The sequence below is a fragment of the Mytilus edulis genome, chromosome 3 (genome assembly GCF_963676685.1).
Source record: "Mytilus edulis chromosome 3, xbMytEdul2.2, whole genome shotgun sequence".
Lineage (NCBI taxonomy): Eukaryota > Metazoa > Mollusca > Bivalvia > Mytilida > Mytilidae > Mytilus > Mytilus edulis.
This window is the reverse complement of record NC_092346.1, coordinates 100,150,118-100,174,037: the sequence shown is the minus strand read 5'-3', so window position 1 is coordinate 100,174,037 and position 23,920 is coordinate 100,150,118. Positions and strand designations below refer to the sequence as shown.

At 34.8% G+C, this 23,920-nt stretch overlaps 1 protein-coding gene across 1 annotated transcript; it reads left to right on the top strand.

The window, feature by feature from the left end:
* The first annotated feature begins 49 nt into the window (after positions 1-49).
* On the top strand, positions 50-15,015 carry LOC139517958 (coadhesin-like). The gene is made up of 7 exons (XM_071309520.1): positions 50-112; positions 3,252-3,322; positions 4,927-5,100; positions 7,294-7,467; positions 9,564-9,760; positions 10,172-10,325; positions 14,766-15,015. The coding sequence occupies exons 2-7, from the start codon at positions 3,271-3,273 to the stop codon at positions 14,837-14,839; spliced, it is 825 nt and encodes a 274-aa protein (XP_071165621.1). The 5' UTR covers positions 50-112; positions 3,252-3,270; the 3' UTR covers positions 14,840-15,015.
* The last annotated feature ends 8,905 nt before the right edge of the window (positions 15,016-23,920 follow it).

The following is a 23,920-nucleotide window of genomic DNA, read 5'->3' as shown; positions in this document are numbered from 1 at the left end:
CATGAAATAAAAAAGAATAGGATCAAAAGATTAAAAGCTTTTAAGTAATATTTCTTAATTATTTAGAACGTATCAACCTATATTCAAAAACTGAAAATATTACCTTAGTTGGGTGAGTAAATTATTGTAAATTTTATCTTACATGTCTTAAGAATTATGTTTTAGTAAGATAACATATGTACTGCATGCATTAAAGATGTCAATTCATTATAACTTTATAGATTGTCTTAGATATCATACCAAGCTTATAATTTGGTACGCTAGACGTAATATTTTTATAACCGACCAATACATACGCACATACATACATACAAACATAGAGTTGAGACTTCAAAAACATGTTTAACCCAATCGCATTTTTGCGCCTGTCCCAAGTCAGGGGCCTCTGGCCTTTTAAGTCCTGTATGATTTTTAATTTTAATTTCTTGCGTATAATTAGGATTTTAGTATGACGTCTATTATTTCTAAACTACATAAAACATGTAGTATACATATTGGCCAGCCGAAGGACTCCTCCGGGTGCGGGAGTTTCTTGCTGCATTGAAGGACCATTGGTGGCATTCGGCTGTTGTCTACTTTATGGTCGGGTTGTTGTCTTTTTGACACATTCGGGGAATTTCCCCATTTGAGTTCCATTCTCAATTGTATATATACATACACACAACTCACACATGATCCAAACACATTACTGATATTAAAATACATAGGAGATCAAACATACATTTCATGCAACAGGCAAAGCTCAACTAAGTTATATCAGATAAGGAAACGATAACGTAAATAGTCAAATAACAACAATTTTCCGAAAAGGAGCAGGATCAGTAAGACCCCTTTTTGCCCCAAAAATATAGCAGTTTTACAAAATTGTGAAAATGTAATCTTTTAGCTATTTACTAGAAAGTAGAATGCTTCTGCTACATAAATCTGGGCTGTTTTTGACAAAACAATGCACATTTATCGGGTACTTGCATCATTAAGTCATGCTAAATTACTGAAATCTTCACAATTTTAGCATTTTAGTTAAATTTTAGACGGTTTCCGTCTTATGAAAGTGACCGCATTCGTGTTCATTCATAATTATATTGAAATGTAAGTTGTATTTGATGATAATACATTACACATATAAAGGTTGAGGATGAACACGGATGCGGTCACATTCAATTTTGACAAAAACCATCTAAAAAGTGACGTTTTTTTGCATATTTGATAGATTTTTCATATTTAAGCTTGAATCGGAGCGTTTTTAATGACTATTCAGTAAAAATCTTTCACATAAACTAATTGAATCAATTGAAATAGACACTTAAGTGTTTAAAAAGTGTCCAAAATCTTTCGTTAGATGAACCTGAAATTTGAGGCCGAAATCGGCCCTTACCGGACCTACCTTTGTGCCCAATGCTACTTACTGTCAATGTCTAAAATATATCTCTTACTCTTAGAGTTTTGAATAAATATAAACAAATAATTTTCAGAAAAAGAACTTACATGTATCAAAGATGCGTGATAACAACACAGAAGTGGGCTGGTGATAAGATTGTGGACGAACCATTCACAAACAGTCCTATTAACCCATTGATTGTAATACTTGTAAGCTTGTAACTTGGTACGACGGACGCATGGACGTTTCATATAATAAGCTGACTCAGCGTTTAGTGGCCGTCTCGCTTTCTTTTGGTTTCATCTAGTTAATTGTGCCGAGTTTTTCTAACACTTTTGTATACCAATATACGAGGAGTGTTCTACCACTCGCATATATAAGGTCATTATTCATATACCAACAAATTGTCTTTTATTTCAATCGCTCTGGATTAGGTGATTTAGGGTAATATTACGTTTTTGTTGGTTGCAGAGTATATCACTCTCTCTTGCTAAAATTGACAGCAGCAAATATTGCCAATATGTCCACCTATTCCTGTGTCACATATGAGGTTTAAAAAAGGGTTTACATACAATTGTACAAGTCAGCACTAATTACACCGACTTAGCGTACACACTGTTCCATTTCAAAGACTTCTGCAGTTTTATTTCTCTATTTTATACAAGATGTTATACAATTGAGAATGGAAATGGTGAATGTGTCAAAACGACAACAAGCCGGTCATAGAGCAGACAACAGCCGAAGGCCACCAATGGGTCTTAAATGTAGCGAGACACTCCCGCACCCAGAGGCGTCCTTCAGCTGACCCCTTAACAAATATGTATACTAGTTCAGTGATAATGGACGTCATCTGAACTCCGAATTATACACAAGAAACTAAATTTAAAAATCATACAAAACTAACAAAGGCTAGAGGCTCCTGACTTGGGACAGGCGCAACATTACATTTTTATTAAAGCTATCTATCTATTATGAATTGACCAGAGATTCCTGTCTGATATAATCACCTTATAAGATTTCAATGTACAACCACATCAAATTCCGATTTATCATCAAGTAAAGTTATGTAATGTTGGTGGTTATAGATCTTTACTCTCAAGCTCAAACTCCTCAATGATTAATGTACATAACAGAAGAGGGGCTCTTCTCGGTAAATTCTCTTTCTTTCGTCTGTCGCTCCAGGATGATAGGGTTTTCCCCGTAATTCAATTATCTTTTCAATTATTTTGGAGTATATAGGTGAGACTGTTATTCCTCCATATATTATTTTTCGCATATAAAGCATCACCCTTATTCTTACATTGTGGTATACATTTTGTTTCTAAGAGATGCCAATCCACAATTCATACCAGTGTGCATGGTATGTATATATGCATGGTATGTATACTGTAGATTATATATATAAAAAAAAGTTGATGTAGTATTATTGCCAATGAGACAACATCCATCCAACTTCAAATTCAATGGATGTAAGCATACAGGCAACCATGCGGCATTCAACAATTAATGAGAAAACCCCATACAATATGGCCAGCTTTAAAACGTTACGACATGACAATTATGAAGCAATTCAATTTAGAACAGCCTCATTTATAACAAAATAATTTACAAAACACAAATATGAAGAACATAAACCAACGACAACCACTTAACTACAGGCTCCTGACACAAGCACTTGTCTCAGAAATTATTTTTCCACATACCTTGTTATATTGAGGTATATAGATTTTTTGTCTGAGACAAGTGCCCGTGGCTCCTGACTTGGGAAAGATGCACAAAGAATGTTTGTTTATTTAATACATTTAAACGAAGACGATTACTATTCGATTTCTAACGCAATAGAATTCTGATTCCATCAAGTTACTTTTTTCAGGTGACAAACTGACATTAAGATGTTACAGAGCATAATTCCATTTCTATGCATTGTCTCTGGAGCGCTAGCAGGTACCATTATTTATCAAGTACTAAATACAGGAATTATGTATATCTAATACAGTTCCTTTACTTCAGTCTGTATCATCTACACTGTATCGCATACCCCGTATCGCTTACCTCAAAATTAAGATAACAAAAATACTCAGAACTTCGAGGAAATTTCAAAACGGAAAGTCTCTAATCAAATGGCAAAATCAAAAGCACAAAAATATCAAACGAATGGATAACAACTGTCATATTTCTGACTTGGTACAGGCATTTTCGTATGTAGAAAATGGTGGATTAAACCTGGTTTTAAAGCCAGCCAAACCTCTTACTTGTATGACGTATAGTTGCCGTATTTCTTGACATGATTCGAAATTTTAAAGATAAGATAAGATAAGATAAGATATTCCAAATTAGGTCTCCAAGGGGGCATATATACATAACATATATAATTGTTACAACATACAGTATTTTACAAGACATAACAAACCTTCACTACTTTTTTAAACCCCGTTATGATACAGATTACGTAGTGTCATTACAAACTGGGTCATCTCAAAGAGAAGTTTCATTATCCAAAATAATAAAATAAGGGAGTCATTTTTCTTTTAGATTTTATGAAGGAAGTTTGTTTAGGAGAAAAAGAGAGCGGAACGTTTACTCAAAACAACGACTGATAATTAATACTTCTTTCTGGATTTCTGTTTATAATAGATGATTTCAAAAATGTATATCGGGCTAGCCTATTTATTTTTCGTGTGTGATTTAACAAGATTATTCATTGTAATATAAATGGGGACCGAAATATTTATTTCTAAAATCTACCAGCTGACCTCACATCAAAATCAAATGATTGCCCAACTACATGCTGATTTTATTGAAATTATATGATAAACATATTACTATTTTTACATAAATTAGGCCGTTAGTTTACTCGTTTGAATTATTTTACATTGTCATTTCGGGGCCTTTTATAGCCGACTATGCGGTGAGGTCTTTGATCATTGTTGAAGGACATACGGTGACCTATAGTTGTTAATTTTTGTGTTATTTTGGTCTCTTGTGGAGAGTTGTCTCATTGGCAATCACACCACATCTTCTTTTTTATATATAGGATAGCGACAGCCATTGACAGTTAAACCTCGTTTGACCCACAGGCACTAAACAAGCCCCTGTGACCACAGGCAACGTTTTCCAATGTATGACGTGTCTCGATGTCTAATTACCAAAGGTCGTTATTCTAATTTTCTTTTTTTAAGTTTAAGTCTTTAGTCCGGGATATTCATAGTCGGTATGCAATCTATACAATCCCTCTTTCAATTTGTTGAAATACATATTAAATAAAATTTCGTGAGAAAACTTGTTACAATTTTGAAGCAAGATACTTTCGGTACGGATAAGGAAAATCTATCAAGTATGAAAGTTGAATGTTCTTCTGTTGTCCCCATTGATATCATCATTGCCCAATGTATTGTATGTATTATGTTGAAGAAAACGTTTCTGACCTTATGGTTCAAATGCAAATCTAAGAGAAACTTAAAGATGACTGTACATTTATACTATTTACGGATCCAAAATATGAGAAAGTTAAGAATGTAATGTTTTTAATACTGTCATTTGATTTTCAGTTGATGGGAATTGGTCTGCTTGGGGATCCTGGGGTGGATGTTCACAGACATGTGGATCTGGCACTAGATATAGGTCACGGTCTTGTTCAAATCCGTTCCCCTCTTTCAATGGTGCGGATTGTGTTGGGGATACACAGGTGTCACAAACATGTAATACAAATACCTGTCCAGCAGGTAAGTTGACAAACATGTAATACAAATACCTGTCCAGCAGGTAAGTTCACAAACATGTAATACAAATACCTGTCCAGCAGGTAAGTTATCAAACATGTAATGCAAATACCTGTCCAGTAGGTAAATTGACAAACATGTAATACAAATACCTGTCCAGCAGGTAAGTTGACAAGCATGTAATACAAATACCTGTCCAGCAGGTAAGTTGACAAGCATGTAATACAAATACCTGTCCAGCAGGTAAGTTGACAAGCATGTAATACAAATACCTGTCCAGCAGGTAAGTTGACAAACATGTAATACAAATACCTGTCCAGCAGGTAAGTTGAAAAGCATGTAATACAAATACATGTCCAGCAGATAAGTTAGGTAAGTGACAAACATTTAATACCAATACCTGTCCAGCAGGTAAGTTGACAAACATGTAATACAAATACTTGTACAGCAAGTAAGATGACATTCGTGTAATACAAATACCTGTCCAGCATGTAAGTTGGTAAACATGTAATACACATACTTGTACAGTGGGTAAGTTGACAAACATTTAATACAAATACCTGTCCAGCAGGTAAGTTGACAAACATGTAATACAAATACTTATACAGTGGGGTAAGTTGACAAACATGTAATACAAATGCCTGTCCAGCAGGTAAGTTGACAAGCATGTAATACAAATACCTGTCCAGCAGGTAATTTAGGTAAGTGACAAACATTTAATACCAATACCTGTCCAGCAGGTAAGTTGACAAACATGTAATACAAATACTTATACAGCGGGGTAAGTTGACAAACATGTAATACAAATACTTGTACAGCAGGTAAGATGACATTCGTGTAATACAAATACCTGTCCAGCAGGTAAGTTGGTAAACATGTAATACACATACTTGTACAGCGGGTAAGTTGACAAACATTTAATACAAATACCTGTCCAGCAGGTAAGTTGACAAACATGTAATACAAATACTTATACAGCGGGGTAAGTTGACAAACATGTAGTACAAATGCCTGTCCAGCAGGTAAGTTGACAAACATATAATACAAATTCGTGTCCAGCAGGTAAGTTGACAAGCATTTAATACAAATACCTGTCCAGCAGGTAAGTTGACAAACATGTAATACAAATACTTGTACAGCGGGTAAGTTGGCAAACATATAATACAAATGCCTGTCCAGCAGGTAAGTTGACAAACATATAATACAAATTCGTGTCCAGCAGGTAAGTTGACAAGCATTTAATACAAATACCTGTCCAGCAGGTAAGTTGACAAACATGTAATACAAATACTTGTACAGCGGGTAAGTTGGCAAACATATAATACAAATTCGTGTCCAGCAGGTAAGTTGACAAACATATAATACAAATACCTGTCCAGCAGGTAAGTTGACAAACATTTAATACAAATACCTGTCCAGCAGGTAAGTTGACAAACATGTAATACAAATACTTGTATGCGGTTAAGTTGACAAACATATAATACAAATTCGTGTCCAGCAGGTAAGTTGACAAACATATAATACAAATACCTGTCCAGCAAGTAAGTTGACAAACATGTAATACAAATACCTGTACAGCGGGTACGTTGACAAACATGTAATACAAATACCTGTACAGCAGGTAAGTAAACAAACATGTAATACAAATACCAGTCCAGCAGGTAAGTTGATACACATAAGGAGTTTCGAGGAACCCTTGTCTCGCCTGCAATTGCTTCTGTCAGTGTTAAAGTTGTAATGTTATAGTTTGGTGTAGTATAGTGAGTCCATTAATCAGTAAAATACAGAATTTTAAAAAAAATCAAACTTTTAGTATAGCAGCTATTTTTTATTTTAAATTGGTTGATCCGTAGATTTACTGACAGTGTTGCCTGAAACAATGTTATTGTGATCCGTAGATTTTCTGGCAATGTTGTCGGAATAATAACTATAATTGTGATCCGTGTATTAACTGAACCCGTTGATTTAATCATTGAACTTGTGATTCGTAGATTTATTGACAGATTTTCTGGATTTACTATAATGCACCACATATATGTATTAAAAAGAACAAAATTAATTTAAATTTTGCTTGTCTTTAATAATTAAGTGCGTCCATTCGAAAGTTTACTATTAATACACACATACACATTCTTGAGTGAAACCTTCTGGAAATATTGGTTCATATTTCTATTTAGTACTTATATATCTATTTAGTGGATGGTGCGTGGTCTGACTGGGGAGACTGGGGCGACTGCTCTAATGCATGTGGATCAGGAACTAAAACAAGAACCAGGGATTGTACAGACCCAACTCCCATGTATGGGGGATCAGATTGTTCAGTCTCTAACACAGAGTCACAAAGTGAAATTTGTACAGGTCCGTGTGCAGGTAAGTACGACCATATATATTGATACTAACAAAACTATTCTCGAAGTTAATATTTAGCTAAAACCGTATTTACTAAAAAAAAACCAGGAATGTTTTAAATGCCTTATATTTCACCCTCGATATACTAGTATCCGAACGCTTTGTTTAGAATTACCTACGAGTTAGACAGTGTAATAAAACAAATATCATTTATATCAGAATGTTTATGTACATTACCCCGAGCATCGCTGAAGATTTGAAATCCGCATCTGGTGCAGTAAGTTAGAACCAGCTTACACAAGTCGAGAACAAACCATTATTTCACATCTGATACCACCCAGATATCCTCAAACCGGATATCACTAAAAAGGTATCACTAGAAAGGAATAACCAGAAAGGGTATCACCAGATAGGTTATCACCAGATAGGGTATCACCAGAAAGGGTATCATCAGATAGGTATCACCAAATAGGGTATCACCAGATAGGGTATTACCAGATAGGGTGTCACTAGAAAGGGTATCACCAAATAGGGTATCACTAGAATGGTATCATCAGGGTATCATCAGATAGGGTATCACTAGAAAGGTATCATCAGATAGGGTATCACTAGAAAGGGTATCACCAAATAGGGTATCATCAGATAGGGTATCACCGAATAGGATATCACCGAATAGGGTATCACCAAATAGGGAATCACCAGATAAGGTATCACCAAATAGGGTATCACCAAATAGGATATTATCAGATAGGGTATCACAGGATATGGTATCACCAGATAGGGTATTACAGGATAGGGTATCACTAGATAGGGTATCATCAGTTAAAGTATCACAAGATAGCAAGATCAATAGCCTATAGGAGTCAGCACTTCTGTGTTGTTAAAACTTAAAATTTTCGAAATACTCAGGATTTTCTACCCCAGGAATAAATGACTATCGTTGAAATTGACAAGACTATTCGGAATGTTGGGTCCTAGATGCTCTTTAACCTCGTACTTTATTGAGCCTTTTAAACTTTCATAATCGAGTGTACCGGATGAGTCTTTGGTAGAGGAAACGACAGTCTGGCGCTCACAATTTTAATCCTTGAATCTATGATGAGTTTATAAGTAATAACCGAATACGAAGAGCTATATATCAAAGGGGACCTAAAATAATAATCAAATCCACAACTTTGCATGAGGAAGTTAAACGTATTTCTAATGAACAAGGGTTTAGATACTGAAATGTCTAGACTTTTTTTCCGACCATTGTTGAAAGTCTCAAATATAAAGGTTTTTAACTACAAGTATCACATAATCTTAACATTTTTATAGACCCATGACAATGAGATCAAAGACAGATAAATTCTGGCAGACAGCCATGATCACCTGACAATTATTCCGTACCCCAAATATAGTTGAACTATTGCGTATGATAATTGGAAAACAAACCAAAACACAAAACTTTGAAAATGGGGTCAAGTCCTAATTGTACCTGTTAACAGACAGGTACACATTACAATCTTTCCAAACACTAAATAAAGTTAATCCACTACTTTTAAAAAAGAACTAAAAAAAGAATAAAAACACAAAAGTCAAACATTGACCAGTTTACCATGAAAGTGAGGTAAAAGTCAGATGATACCTACCAGACAGACATGTACAACTTTAGATATTCCGTACATCTACTTATTGTATCAGAAAAACGGCCATAATCGCGTAACGTTAACTCTAATAATTCATATAATGAAGTTAGGCTCAGGCGAAGTCAGTCTGACAGACATGTTGACATTGCAAGGAATCTATACACCAACTATATTCATCATATTAATCATAATAAGTGAGAAATTCACATGACAAAAAAAATTGAGGTCAAGGACAATGGCTATGTGACAAACGGAAACTTCGTTACATAAGGTAACTGGATACAAGGTATGGATCATCCAGGTCTTCTACTTCATGAAATATAAATCTTTATACAAATAGTTAACATCGCCGTAGTCGCAGTAATCTTCAAGATTCGCTTATTTCGACTTACGTCGCAGGCGAGACAAAAATTAAAAGAGAATTACATTCCAAACCATTTCATTGCGTATGGTAATTTTCCCTTATTGAAATATAGTATTTAAATTCAGTTGATGGTGTCTGGGGTAGCTGGGGCTCGTATGGGGACTGTACTCATACATGTGGAGGAGGGAAGAAAGCCAGGAGACGTTCTTGTGACAATCCAGTACCATCAAACGGAGGAGACGACTGTTCCGGAGATACTTACAACATAGCAGATTGTAACACAGGTGCATGTTCTGTTCCGGCTGCAGGATCATATGTTCAGGTAGGCTTCAAATTAAAAATCATCGGCTCCAGGATCATATGTTCAGGTAGGCTTCAAATTAAAAATCATCGACGAGGAATCATGCAATGAAACTTCAAATAATAAATCTAACTGCAAATACTGCAATATATGACAAAAACAGATTTTAAGCCAGGTGAATAAAGAAACAATTCATTAAAAAATACCCTTGATAATTGATTATTGACTTCTAATAATGATCAATAATGTACAAGAACGAAAACAATGTTATCAAATAATCATTAATTTACAAACATTTATTTTGACCTAACAATGATTTTTTTTGTTGGAAAAATTGCATCTGATTGATGTTTTGCATTGATTAACATTCATCATCTATTCATTTCTCATCTCTATTATGTTTATAATTGGTTTTTATTGTAAATATTTTAGATTTGTCCAACAGGATTTTTTACATGTGAATCTGGAATAGTTGGTTGCATCAATAATACTTTACAATGTGATTGTACAAACCACTGTTCTGATAGCAGCGACGAATCTACATCATATGCCTCGTGTCCAGCTGTCCCAACATGTACAGGTTCTGGTGAGTAACAATCTATGGTGTGTGTGCCACAACACTTGTAGAGGGTCTGGTGAGTAACAATCTATCGTGTGTGTGCCACAACACTTGTAGGGGGTCTGGTGTGTAACAATCTATCGTGTGTGTGCCACAACACTTGTAGAGGGTCCGGTGAGTAACAATCTATCGTGTGTGTGCCTCAACACTTGTAGAGGGTCCGGTGAGTAACAATCTATCGTGTGTGTGCCACAACACTTGTAGAGGGTCTGGTGAGTAACAATCTATCGTGTGTGTGCCACAACACTTGTAGGGGGTCTGGTGAGTAACAATCTATCGTGTGTGTGCCACAACACTTGTAGGGGGTCTGGTGAGTAACAATCTATCGTGTGTGTGCCACAACACTTGTAGGGGGTCTGGTGAGTAACAATCTATCTATCGTGTGTGTGCCACAACACTTGTAGAGGGTCTGGTGAGTAACAATCTATCGTGTGTGTGCCTCAACACTTGTAGAGGTTCTGGTGAGTAACAATCTATCGTGTGTGTACCACAACACTTGTAGAGGGTCTGGTGAGTAACAATATATCGTGTGTGTGCCACAACACTTGTAGAGGGTCTGGTGAGTAACAATATATCGTGTGTGTGCCACAACACTTGTAGAGGGTCTGGTGAGTAACAATCTATCGTGTGTGTGCCACAACACTTGTAGAGGGTCTGGTGAGTAACAATCTATCGTGTGTGTGCCACAACACTTGTAGAGGGTCTGGTGAGTAACAATCTATCGTGTGTGTGCCACAACACTTGTAGATGGTCTGGTGAGTAACAATTTATCTTGTGTGTGCCACAACACTTGTAGAGGGTCTGGTGAGTAACAATCTATTGTGTGTGCCACAACACTTGTAGAGGGTCTGGTGAGTAACAATCTATGGTGTGTGTGCCACAACACTTGTAGAGGGTCTGGTGAGTAACAATCTATCGTGTATGTGCCACAACACTTGTAGAGGGTCCGGTGAGTATCAATCTATCGTATGTGTGCCACAACACTTGTAGAGGGTCTGGTGAGTAACAATATATCGTGTGTGTGCCACAACACATGTAGAGGATGCAGTGAGTAATAATATATGTGTTGTGTGCCACAACACATGTAGAGGGTGTGATGAGTAACAATCTATGTGTTGTGGGCCACAATTCATGTACAGGGTCTGGTGAGTAACAATCTATGTGCTGTGTGCCACATTTCATGTACAGGGTCTGATGAGTAACAATCTATGTGTTGTGTGCCACAATTCATGAACAGGGTCTGGTGAGTAACAATCTATGTGTTGTGTCTCACAATTCTTGTAGAGTATCTGATGAGTAACAATCTATGTGTTGTGTGCCTAAACACATGTACAGGGTCTGGTGAGTAACAATCTATGTGCTGTTTGCCACATTTCATGTACAGGGTCTGATGAGTAACAATCTATGCGTTGTGTGCCACAAGTCATGTACAGGGTATGGTGAGTAACAATCTATGTGTTATGTGCCACAAAATAAGAAGCCTGTAGAAGAGTAGCGAAAGATACCAGAGGGACAGTCAAACTCATAGATTGAAAATAAACTGACAACGCCCATGGCTAAAATAAAAATAAAAAAATAAAACAGACAAATAAAAGTAGACAAAACACAACATAGAAAACTGAAGACTAAGTAGCACGAACCCCACCAACAACTGGAGGTGATCTCAGGTACTTCGGAAAAGTGAGTAGATCCTGGTCCACATGTGGCACCCGTCGTGTTGCTTTTGTTATTACAAATCCGGTAAATATTCTAATTCGGTAGATCACATTCGTGAAAAGGGAAGGGTCGTGTAGCTAAGACATACGTAACATTTCTGATATCATCTGTGAAACGCTTATTGCATAACGGTCAACCAAGTCGTGATGGCGTCCGTAAAATGTAGGGTGATTGCCAATGAGACAGAGACAATTAAAGCTCATTGTTCGGCTTCAACAATGAGTAAAACCCATGTACCATATTGTCAACTATAATTCACTATCTGTATTTAAAATCTTAACTGGCGTTTCAGCTGCATCATAATCTAAGTGCTGAATGTTCATTTCTAGTCAAATATATATACTTATGACATTTTCAACATCGCAGTGACGTCTAAATAAATATTACGCAAGTGATGAGTGTTCGTACGTGTGTTTGTGCTGTATTTCTGACACGAAGTGTTGTCATTTTAGCGATTTTTAACATTGACATATAAGCTGGGTGTTTGGCTAGCCATAAAACCAAATCCAACCTACCGTTTTTTCCTGGTGTTCCTTTGTTGCTTCGCATCATGGTTCGGAGCTATCAGTGTTTCTGTTGTTTCTTTGTTTTTCCTCTTATTGTTGATGTGTTTCCCTCGGTTTTAGTTTGTAACCTGGATTTGTTTTCTCTCAATCGATTTATTACCTTTGAACAGCGGTATACTACTGTTGTCTTTATTTACACGATAGAAAAATTCCACTTCTACTGATAATTGTAATTTCCGATGCCAAATAATGACCTTATCATACCTCATAATTGCTACAAACACATTTTTAATATAAAAGATAATTTTATATAGATTTATAAAGAAGATATCTCCCTTTTATTGATTTTGTTCAACACGCCCTCCCCCCCCCCCCCCTCCGTTGTGTTTAAAGATATCATGACCTTATTTGAACAATAGGTAGATCTCATCATGATGTATTACCATTTGAGGCTGCATAGGATTTCATCATCCCCTTTGAGAGTTATATCCCCTTGAAGAAATCTCTTTTATCTGCATTTTTCTCAAAATGTATTTGAGATAGAATTTAATTGAAAATGACAGCATGTACAAGACATGGCAATGTTTATAAACATAAACAATTAATTTGTCACTAACCCTTATAAGGAGTTATTGCCCTTTTACAATTATAAATAATTTTTGAAAAATTATATTTTGAGAACCGGAAGTCATAGAAACTTGGAACCTTCAAAAACAATATTTAATTTATGTGACCTTTGATATGCACCCAAGGTCAAAGGTCACGGAGTGCAAAAAAAAATACGCTGCAATTTCAAGCTTACATATTAGGAAAACAATAAGACTTTGCTGCATACATACAGTTCCTCTCGACGAGCTCTACATTTTATGCAATAAGCCCAAAAATGTCCGACCGTCAAAAGTTACAACGGGATCATTCTTAAAAGTATAGAATTGTGTGTATATCATTTTAAAGGTAAGAGATATCAACTTACTATAAACTGTAAAGATGATCAGTAATGCAAGACCTTCAATTTGAGGTCAATGTCAGGTCATGATGAAATTTCACCTTGACCTTCACAGTATATTATGACCTTGACCTTGTGATAATTGAAAGGTCAAGTGGTCCTGAGTTGAATGGTGGTAGTCCCATGTCTCTACGACTTCCGGTTCTCGAGTTTAGTATTGCATCCTATATTTGATGATTCATTGTGACCTTGATGAACTTTGGAATTGTCCCAATTTTTTTAATGTCCTTCAACTGTAGATCGTTTATCATTTAACAGATTTGAGATATCTATTGTCGTTTTAGAGATAATGCAGTTTTAAATTTTGCGAGCGGAGGCATGTATTTCTGAATCAACAACAGCTTACCACTTAAAATGTTTTAGAAATTGAAGAGGTTAACATAGTTATATGTTTGACCAAATACCAAAAACATTCCATGGAAAAAAACACCAAAAAAATCAATTTGAAATTTTCATGTTTTGGATTGACTTTGTAAGTTTCATACTTCTATTTCATACTATATTTATATAGTTGATATTGCATCATTTTTGGCACTTTGTCAAATGGGGTCATCTGATATATCAAATTGAATAAACTCTACTTAAAAATGAAAATTTTAAACCCCTTTTATATCCCAGGGGGAAGGGTGGGGTCGTTTAGTGCAAACATTCAAATTTCTCAAATGGTAAGGTTGTTGTATATCAAATGAAAGAACATAAAGCGTACATTTGAAATTTCAAATTGACGTCCCCTAAAAAATGGTTGGATGGGGTCATTGAGTGCAAAAAATAAATTTCTTTTAAGATAGGGTTGTTGTATATCAAATGAAAGGTCATGATGTGTACATTTAAAATATCAAATTCCCGACCTCCAAAAATTAGTTGGATGGGGTTATCAAGTGCAAAAATCAAACTTTCTAGAACATGACGTTGTCGCATATCAAATGAAAGCTTTTCTAGTCTATGTTACATATATCATACTTCCGAACCCGAACATGTAGACGGATGAGGTCATTAAGTGTAAAAAGCGAAAAGTTTCAGAATGTATGCTTGTCGTATAGCAAACGAAAGGTCGTACAAAGTACATTACGAAAACATCACTTTTACAGGAAAGACAGGTAAAACAATTGAGATACCAGTTTTAATTGTTGTTTGCCTTCTTTTTTAAAATGTATTTTCATGTTTTCGCTTTCGTTTCAGATGTAAAGAGCAGCATAACCATCTGTCTACTTTTGGGTTTGATGCGGTTTGTTGTTGAGAAGATAATTATTTGAGATTGTTATGAAATGTTTAGAATCATTGGCATTGTGTAATGAACTTATTCATCAACTAAGCTTATATGATATATATTTTATGTGAACCATTCTGTTACAAGGGCTTGATGTGTTATGAAAGAAGTACTTCACTTGTTGTTGTTAATTATTGGCAAACAATAAATGCATTTATTTAAGTTTTTCTTTCTTTGAATGACATTAATCTTAATTAGGTTTCTGAGTGTTCAACTCTGTAGCCAGTGGCGTAGCTAGGTCATTTTTACGTGTACGCCCGAACCTGTTTGAGGGGTCTATGGGACCAAAGCAGGCCAAAGCATCTGCTGATAGTGGGTCAACGAGGCGAAGCCCCAAGAAGGTATCGAGTTATCGAGAATGAGATACGATTCCTGTCATTAATAAAACTCATCAAAAGCAACATAATTTAGAATCAAAATGGTTTCTTTGTTATGTTTAATTCATTGATTGTGCTAATTTGGAACATATTGGTCAGAGAGAAAATGTCCAAACCAATTACTTTGAAATATGTGTAAAAGAAGCCGTGGGGTAAAGCATTCAATTGACGAAAAAAATACATCATTAAATAATTAATTTTCAGAGATGTTCAGGTGCAATATTAAAATTCGTACAGAGTTCTGTGGCAACCTGTGATGTAGTTGTTCTCATGCGAAGCTATCTTAGGATTAGGACTTTTCCTAAGACCATCTTCTGACACTTTGTTGTCCTAAGTCGTGTTCTGGAAGCTCTCTTAACTTAAGATATATCGCACTGTTCGTCCGACCTTTATGACACCTAATCATCCTAACTTTAGGACACGTCTAAGATAATAATTTGTATACACATGCTTTGTTTACTGAATACAATGCCCTTCTGTCTCTTCACTTTAATTTAAACAAATCATACATTTTCTTTAGATATTTTTTCTCGATCTGGAATATACACGTTTGCCTAATGTTCATGAGAACCTATGGAGGTTCATAAGTTTGTCATGGAAATAAATTCCCAGACTGTCAGTATAGAACTAAAAAACGAACCAAAAAAATACTTTCAAAGTTTTAGCAAATAAACATTAATGAAAAATATAGCTTCCGAAGTTTCATAAAATTCGATGTACGTTTGACAAAGTACATTTGTAAGTGATAATATGTAAACCCCAATCTGTAACTACCTATTTAAAAACTGCGAATGAAAAATTAATTTATCCGTAAATCACAGGAACATTTAACATATACTTCATCATTATGCTCTGGATACTCTTTTGATCATAAATAGTTTCTGACCAACTTCCGTAAAATTTCAGGAAGGTTTGACAAAGTTTTACATATTTAAAAAAAAATGTAACCATAAACTGAACCTAAATATTGACGCCACCGACGAAATTTAGGAGCGCTAGGTCTCGCTTTCGCGACATAAATGCAAACTACATATATCAAACCTCATCAGATAATTAATTGCTTTGAACAAAAGAAAGTTCGCAGTAAAAGCCAGTCTGCACAATACTTTTAGACTTTTACAGAAAATAAACAAATTACATGATATGATAATATTTGGTTTAAAATAGAATTTCGTCCCTTTTATTCCAAATTGAAAAAATAAGTACAAGGCTTTTGTGCATTTGACCAGTGTTTTGTATTTTTAGATTGAAATATAATTTTTTTTTATCAAATTTCAAGTGTACGCCCGGGCGTTTTGACGTAAACGTGGCTACGCGCCTGGTAGCACTGCTAGAAAACAACACGTTATAAATTGCATGCATCCGGGGCTCTACATCCGGGGCGCTTTTCTGGATTTATATTCAACAGGAACGCTCAGAGTAAAATATTTGAAAGGTAATTTGATGTATAAGAACCTGTACCAGTAAGGGTAACAGAACTTTCGAACTGTTCCTATATTTGAATGGGATCATAGTGAATGTTTTTTTATTGAGATTATTGCTGATCGTCAATTATCAATTACACCAAGGACTCTAATATAAAACTGTTACATAAGAAAGTAAGGGAATAAGTAGGATATACACATGCGATCGGTTTTAAGAAGTTTTTCAGGGCATGTGCTAAAAGGTGGAGTGGTGGAGTGGAGTGCTTGAGTGTTTGAGTGGAGTCATGGAGTGAAATACTTAACATATCAAAAAATCATTTATAATTGTTTTTTGTGATATATTTTTTAAATTGCAGCACACAATGATTTTATATTATTTCATTTGTCATATTTGATTTTTTGAAGTTGGGTAGCATTTTGTGACAACTTAGTTGGAGGTGAAATTATGTTATCTATCGTGTAATTTTCTTTACTGTCCTGAATTGTAGTGTATTTCTAATAAGAATACTTATAAATATTTTTGTTAACAATGGACTATGATATTATTATAAAATTAAATTTTCAATCAACATTTTCACTTTGATTTAATCTTACATGAAAATTTAATGACTGTACCATTTAAAACAGTGTGTTTCCTCCAATTAAAATTAGATAGTGAACGTGTATTTAGCCACCATCGCCTGTCAATAGAACCCATAAATCGGTCATTACTATAACCTCAGAAACTGAATAACTTTGATAGATGAAAAATGTTGTTGTTTTTGATTTATTTGATAAAATAAACAGATGTTAAATCAAAACAAACCACACATTATATGTGCTGCATATTCTGAAATCAAGAATGAAAAGCATACATAAATTAATATATACATGTTTATATATTGAAGAGTTTTTAAATTTTGTATATACATTTAGATTTAGATATATGTATATACACAGAAATCATTTTCAACAAATTTTATTGTAAAATGAAGACTTTATCTATTGTCCTGTTGAATTACTAGCGATTCTAGTAAAAGTTATTGCTCATCTGATAACCTTTGCTTTATTTCGTTATGGATTAAACATCTTTAAATTTCAACGTATATTCAATTTCTGTCAACAAATTGTCAGTTTAGTTCTTATTTTTGGATGTGACCTAAAAGTTTAAAAGATTTTCCCATGAATCTGATGTAAAGATCAAAAGGAGTAGGTCCGGTAAGGACCGATTTTGGCCTCAAATTTCAAGTTCATCTGACGAAAGATTTTGACCACTTTTTAAACACTAAAGTGTCTATTTCATTTGATTCAATTAGTTTATGAGAAAGATTTTAACTGATTAGGCATTAAAAACGATCCGATTCCAGCTCAAATATGAAAAAATCTACCAAATATGCCGAAAAATGTCACTTTTCGGATGGTTTTTGCCAAACATGAAAGTGGCCGCAACCGTGTTCATCCTCAACCTTTATATATGTTATGTATTATCATCAAATACAACTTACATTTTAATATTAAGGATGAACACGAATGCGGCCACTTTCGTTTTACACGGAAACCGTGTAAAATTTGACTAAATGCTAGAATTGTGAAGATTTCAGTAATTTAGCATGACTTAGTGGTGCTAGTACCCGATATATGTGCATTGTATTGTCAAAACAGCCCATATTAATGTAGTAGAAGCATTCTACTGTCCAATAAATAACTAAAAGTGTACACTTTAACAATTTTGTAAAACTGCTATATTTTGGGGCCAAAAAGGGGTCTTACTGGACCTACTCCTTTGATTGGACAGGTATGATATTGAAATGTAGAAAAAAAATCATTGATTGATCATTGAATAAAACTATATAATTTATGTCAAACAGACAAAGGTTTGATTCTTGATTTAATAAAAGAACAGAGTTTTAATGTAACCTGCGTTGCACATATTTTATATTTCCAAAAGGCATAACTCTTTTAAAAAATCAATCGTCCACATTATAGAACTTGCCCAAAATATTACAGATATTAACCTATAGTATATATAAGTTTAATAAAAAATCTGGCAATAATTTCCCCCGTGAGAGCGCTACCAAGACTGGACTGACACACAGACGTACAGACACTGAACGCCCGGTATTTCCATGCCCCACACAATGTGTTACGCAGGGGGAGAGGGAGGGGGCAAAAATAACTTAAAAGAACGATACATGTATATTGGCATGCCATAGATACATTGATCTTTTACCAAATTAGCAAATTGATATCTTTTTCAGTTGAAACATACAGAATCCAATTGTCGTTTTTCTCGCAAAAGACTGTTCTGTTGAAGCTGTTGTTTTTGTATATTCTAGTTATTTATAATTTTAACTTTGCTTTGCATGTACAATTATTTACACCAGATTGTTGATAACTAAGGTAAAATTGCTGAAAGACCCCCTCCTAAATTATAGAAATCTATCATTTAACATTATTCATATTATTTTTTTAAATATTGTTTGGAGATATAGCCTTGAAAAATGCCCATGACACATCCAAGGTGAATTATATTGGTATAATTTACTTGAATGCAGTTGGACGCTGTTAAAACATTTATTCTATGATTTTATAGCTACATATGCATACAAAAATATCTTATAAATTGGTTTAATTTCAAAACTATTGAACCCACAACTCCACTACACTTTTTTTCCTAACTGCATGTTTTCACTCCATGACTCCACTCAAAAACTCAAGCACTCCAACACTCCACCACTCCACTACAATCCACCCCACCTTTAGTACATGCCGTTTTTCAGCACATAACAAGTATAGTTTGATAGAAAAACTAACAAAACAAAAAAGGTCCATAATGATTTGTAATGATTTTCCTATCAAAGGCAGATACAAATAACCTGTTATCAAGTCCTGAGTGACAAAATAAAGGGTGCTATTATTTTTCAAAACATAAAAATGTTCCATGGAGAAGGTCCATAACAAATGGACATTACCAGAGCCGAAACATTGCCATTGAGCGATTAATACTCAATATAAACTCATGTACCTCATAACAGTAAAAAGACCAACTGCCTTCTAATTTTATATAAGTTTGATGGTAAATAGAATGAAATTATTATCGAAATGCAGTAATGTAATGGATTTAAATTCATTTTGGTGAGATAGTTTGCAAATGAATTCTTTACATTTATCTATTTTAATTCTCTAAAAAGTTCATTCATTCAAATGAATATGCAGAGTTAATTCTGTCAATATGTTGTTCCATGCAATTCAATATTTGCATGTCAAAAAGTTGTAATTAACAAATGATATATAGATTTTCATGGGTATTTATTGTCGGTTTTAATGTAAACCTAATTCGGTTTCCCTTACCATTAATGTAAAACCTGAGGTAGGAAATGTATGTCCCTTCTGAAATCTTATTATATAATAAATGTAATGAGTTTCTGTCTTGGAAGGAACATCTTCTTGCAATGGCGGATTTCAAAAGAAATATAAGTTTACTGTAAACTTTGATAATAACAATACGAAACAATGAAATGAACTTTCTTTGACTTGTCAACATACTAAAAGTCTATTTTATTATAGTCTGGCATGAATAAAGATATTGACACAGATGATGCCTGGTGTATTACAGTCCAGTTAAATCAATTTATTGGACAAATATGTTATTGTTAACTAAGATTTGAACGTACATAAAAAAATATTTCATTACACACATACTTTAAACTTTTTTTTGTTTTGTTATGAAATTTGGTGTAATAATAAAACAATTCTGAACAGTTTTAATTTGAACACTGTAATCTTAGCAAGAAAATGTATCTTGAAACCAACATGCTCACCTCACAATATGTATTTTCCCCGTCGCTTCTGTCTCCCTCATGACTTTGAATTTTAAATACATTGTGTTTAGATCTTTTCTCAGTTCAAGAATGACATTTTATGTTCGTTCCAAATTTGAAATGTATGCTAAAAATAAAATGTTAGACAACAATTTTTAAATTGTTAATATTGAAAAAAGACAGCGTGCAGTATTGTGTAAAAGAGGGGCGAAAGATACCAGATGAACACCCAAAATCATAGATCGGAAATAAACTGACAACGCCATGGCTAATAATGAAAAACAAACAAATAATTGACTAATTATGAAAAACAAACAAATAATAGCAGACATTACACAACACAGAAAACTAAAGACTAAGCAACACGAACCCAACAAAAACTGGGGGTGATCTCGGGTGCTCTGGAATGGTGAGCAGATCCTAGCTTTTGGTAGGGTTCGTGTTGCTTAGTCTTTAGTTGTTTATGTTGTGTATTGTGTTCTTTTATTTGTCTGTTTGTCTTTTTCTCTTTCAGCCATGGCGTTGTCAGTTTATTTTCGATCTATGAGTTTGACAGTCCCTCTGGTATCTTTCGACCCTAAATTACAACGGTTACACGGTTTACAATCGGAAACAACGTGCATTGTTTGCATTGAAATTTCGTTGTCTTATTTCTTTCCTCGTCCGATCAGGAGGTAAGAGCATGCAATGAGGAATGTGTTGATTCCTTTATAATGTTTAAGGACATGGGCTGTGTTACAATCGTCACATAGTTAGGAGGATGAGACGTATAATTATATTCGACACATTTTGTGTTTATATTTATTTAAAGACAAGACCATTTCCTCAATTGAACACCAGCCCTCGTATAGAAAACGAACACAAGCACTCACTGAATTCATCAATTCATCATTCTAGTATATTAGAGTACAATTACTAAATTAAATATGGCCTACACATGGCCCCCAGGTCCTAGTAAAACAAGTACTGTATTAATTACTGGCCTGTTAACACTGAAGTTGTTGCACTTGATTGACCTGGATTTTTAGTTTTCTCCGAGAACTCCGGTTTCCACCAACTATAAAACTCGAAATGGCTTATAGGGCTGAAATGGGCGTTTCTTTATCAATAAATCTGTACTACGCTGAGAGAGGTTCGTTCGAAACAGGCGACGCAGAAGTCATTAAAGGTTGTAGAAAAAAGCTTAATTTTGTCCAAAACCTGTTTTTCTAAGAAGTATGATGGCAAGATATAGAACTTCCTTTCTTTAAAAATGTTGAACAGACAAATTCATTAACAGAGACATTCTTGTTATATGCTAAATTCATTTTGTAAATCAATTGTCTTAAATGTGTTTCATCATCTGTCACTTGAACTTACGAAGATTAAACAGGAAACTGGCTCGGACGTCGCCCAGTATAAGATCATCGTCCTAGTGACAATAGCAATATTACACATGTACAGCCATGTTCAGTTCTCCTTAAAGACATTTTGGTTTTTGATGACACAGTACAATACTGTCGCATTTCAAAATGTGAGACCAAAGGCTGCAAAACTTGTGCTATTTTAATTACAGATGCTGAATTCACTAGCAATTTGACCAAGAAATCATATTTTACCAGAAGTTACGATGATCTGAATTGTAAATCGATAAATGTCGTCTACGGATTAGAGTGCAACCTTTGCGGATTGGTATACGTCGGTGAAACGAAAGGAAGGCTAAACAAACGTATGTGCGGTCATAGATCAGACATTAACCTCAATGCTAACGACATTCTATACCAGCATTTCTATCAGCCCGATCATTCCATCGTTTTTATGACAGTTCGCATTATCGAAAAGATATACCATAGCTCTAACAATCCTAATCTCTCAACGACTCTCCGTAGACAAAAAGAAGACTACTGGATTAGACAATTGGGAACTGCAACACCGTATGGCTGCAATGACAATATTGATGGTATAGGTATTCTATCTAGTCCTTCGTGTAACTCGGTGAATGTGATGAATATTCTTAACTCGACTTCTGCAGTCATGGTCATCGTCATTATACATCACCTTCTCTGCATGATGTCTCTTTTAATGACTTGCTGTCATTCATACAAAAGCCGTTAGGTATTCATCACATTCGCACGAAACTTTATTCATTACCCCTTTCTAAACTTCATTCTCTGTTCAATTTATGTTTGGAATCCACTGTTACAAACCCTTATTCAAACCAATACAAACTTCAAGCTATAATTTCGGATATTGCAAGTCACAGACTTTTCAAGCCAGTTCGCATTGGAAAAGATGAAAAAGAGAAAATATCTTTTCTAAATCTTTCCTTTGCTAACAAAGGTCTCGATGGCGTCAACCTAGGCAATATCCTTCATCATAAATTAGTTCAATCGAAAATACCTCCTTATTTCAAAGACCAGTCTGTACCAATAATTTCTTATACCTATACCAAACCTATTGCAACTAAAATTTTCAATTACAAACGCGTTTTGCAGAATCTCGATATTGACGACTTCAAGTCTAAACCTCCTGATTGCACTTGTGCTAGTTCCCAATTCACATATAATCCTGCTGGCCACGTTATTACCGGTGACCTTAACATTGTTAATAACACTTCTCTACGAAATGTGTTATCGAAAAGTCCGAAATATCGTGAGCCTAAATCCATCAATTGGAAATACAACTTTAAAATTTTGATGGACTCAGTGGAGGATTATGCCAGGCAATGAGCTAAACGTGAAAAGGAAGACGTAGACACTCTATCCGAATGGATTAAGGCAGTGAGGTCGTTAATACAAATTAGAATTAAGAAACTGAATGGGTCCATCAATGCCCATGTTACGTCAATCTTTAAAGACCCAAATGTTGCTAAACACTTATCCGACCTCCATGATAAATATGTTGTTGCCCCCGCAGACAAAGCCCCAAATAACATCGTTTTTGTCTGTAAAAGTCACTACATTAATTGCTTGATAAACGAATTAGGTATAGACAATTCACTTGGAAACTCAACATATACCCTCACGACACTTACCAAAGAGGAAATCCTGGATAATCATAGGTCTGTTCTTTGTTCCTTTGGTATTTCAACCAAAGATGAAGAACTGGATCTTCCATCACTGTATTGGATACCTAAACTACATAAGTGTCCTTACAAACAACGGTATATTGCTGGGTCTTCCAAGTGCTTCACGAAACCTCTTTCTAAATTATTAACATCTATTTTATCAGCAATCAAAGACGGGCTTCAAAGTTATTGTGAAACTGCCTATTCTAGAGGTGGCGTGAATCAGATGTGGATACTTAAAAATTCCAAAGATCTTTTAGAGTACATACAATCTAACTCTCTTTCATCTTGTAACAGTATTAAAACATTTGACTTTTCTACTCTGTACACAAGTATTCCACATTCCAAACTAAAAGACAAATTGAAAGAGTTGGTATTGCTTTGCTTCATAAAAAAGAATGGCCAACGTAGATACAAGTA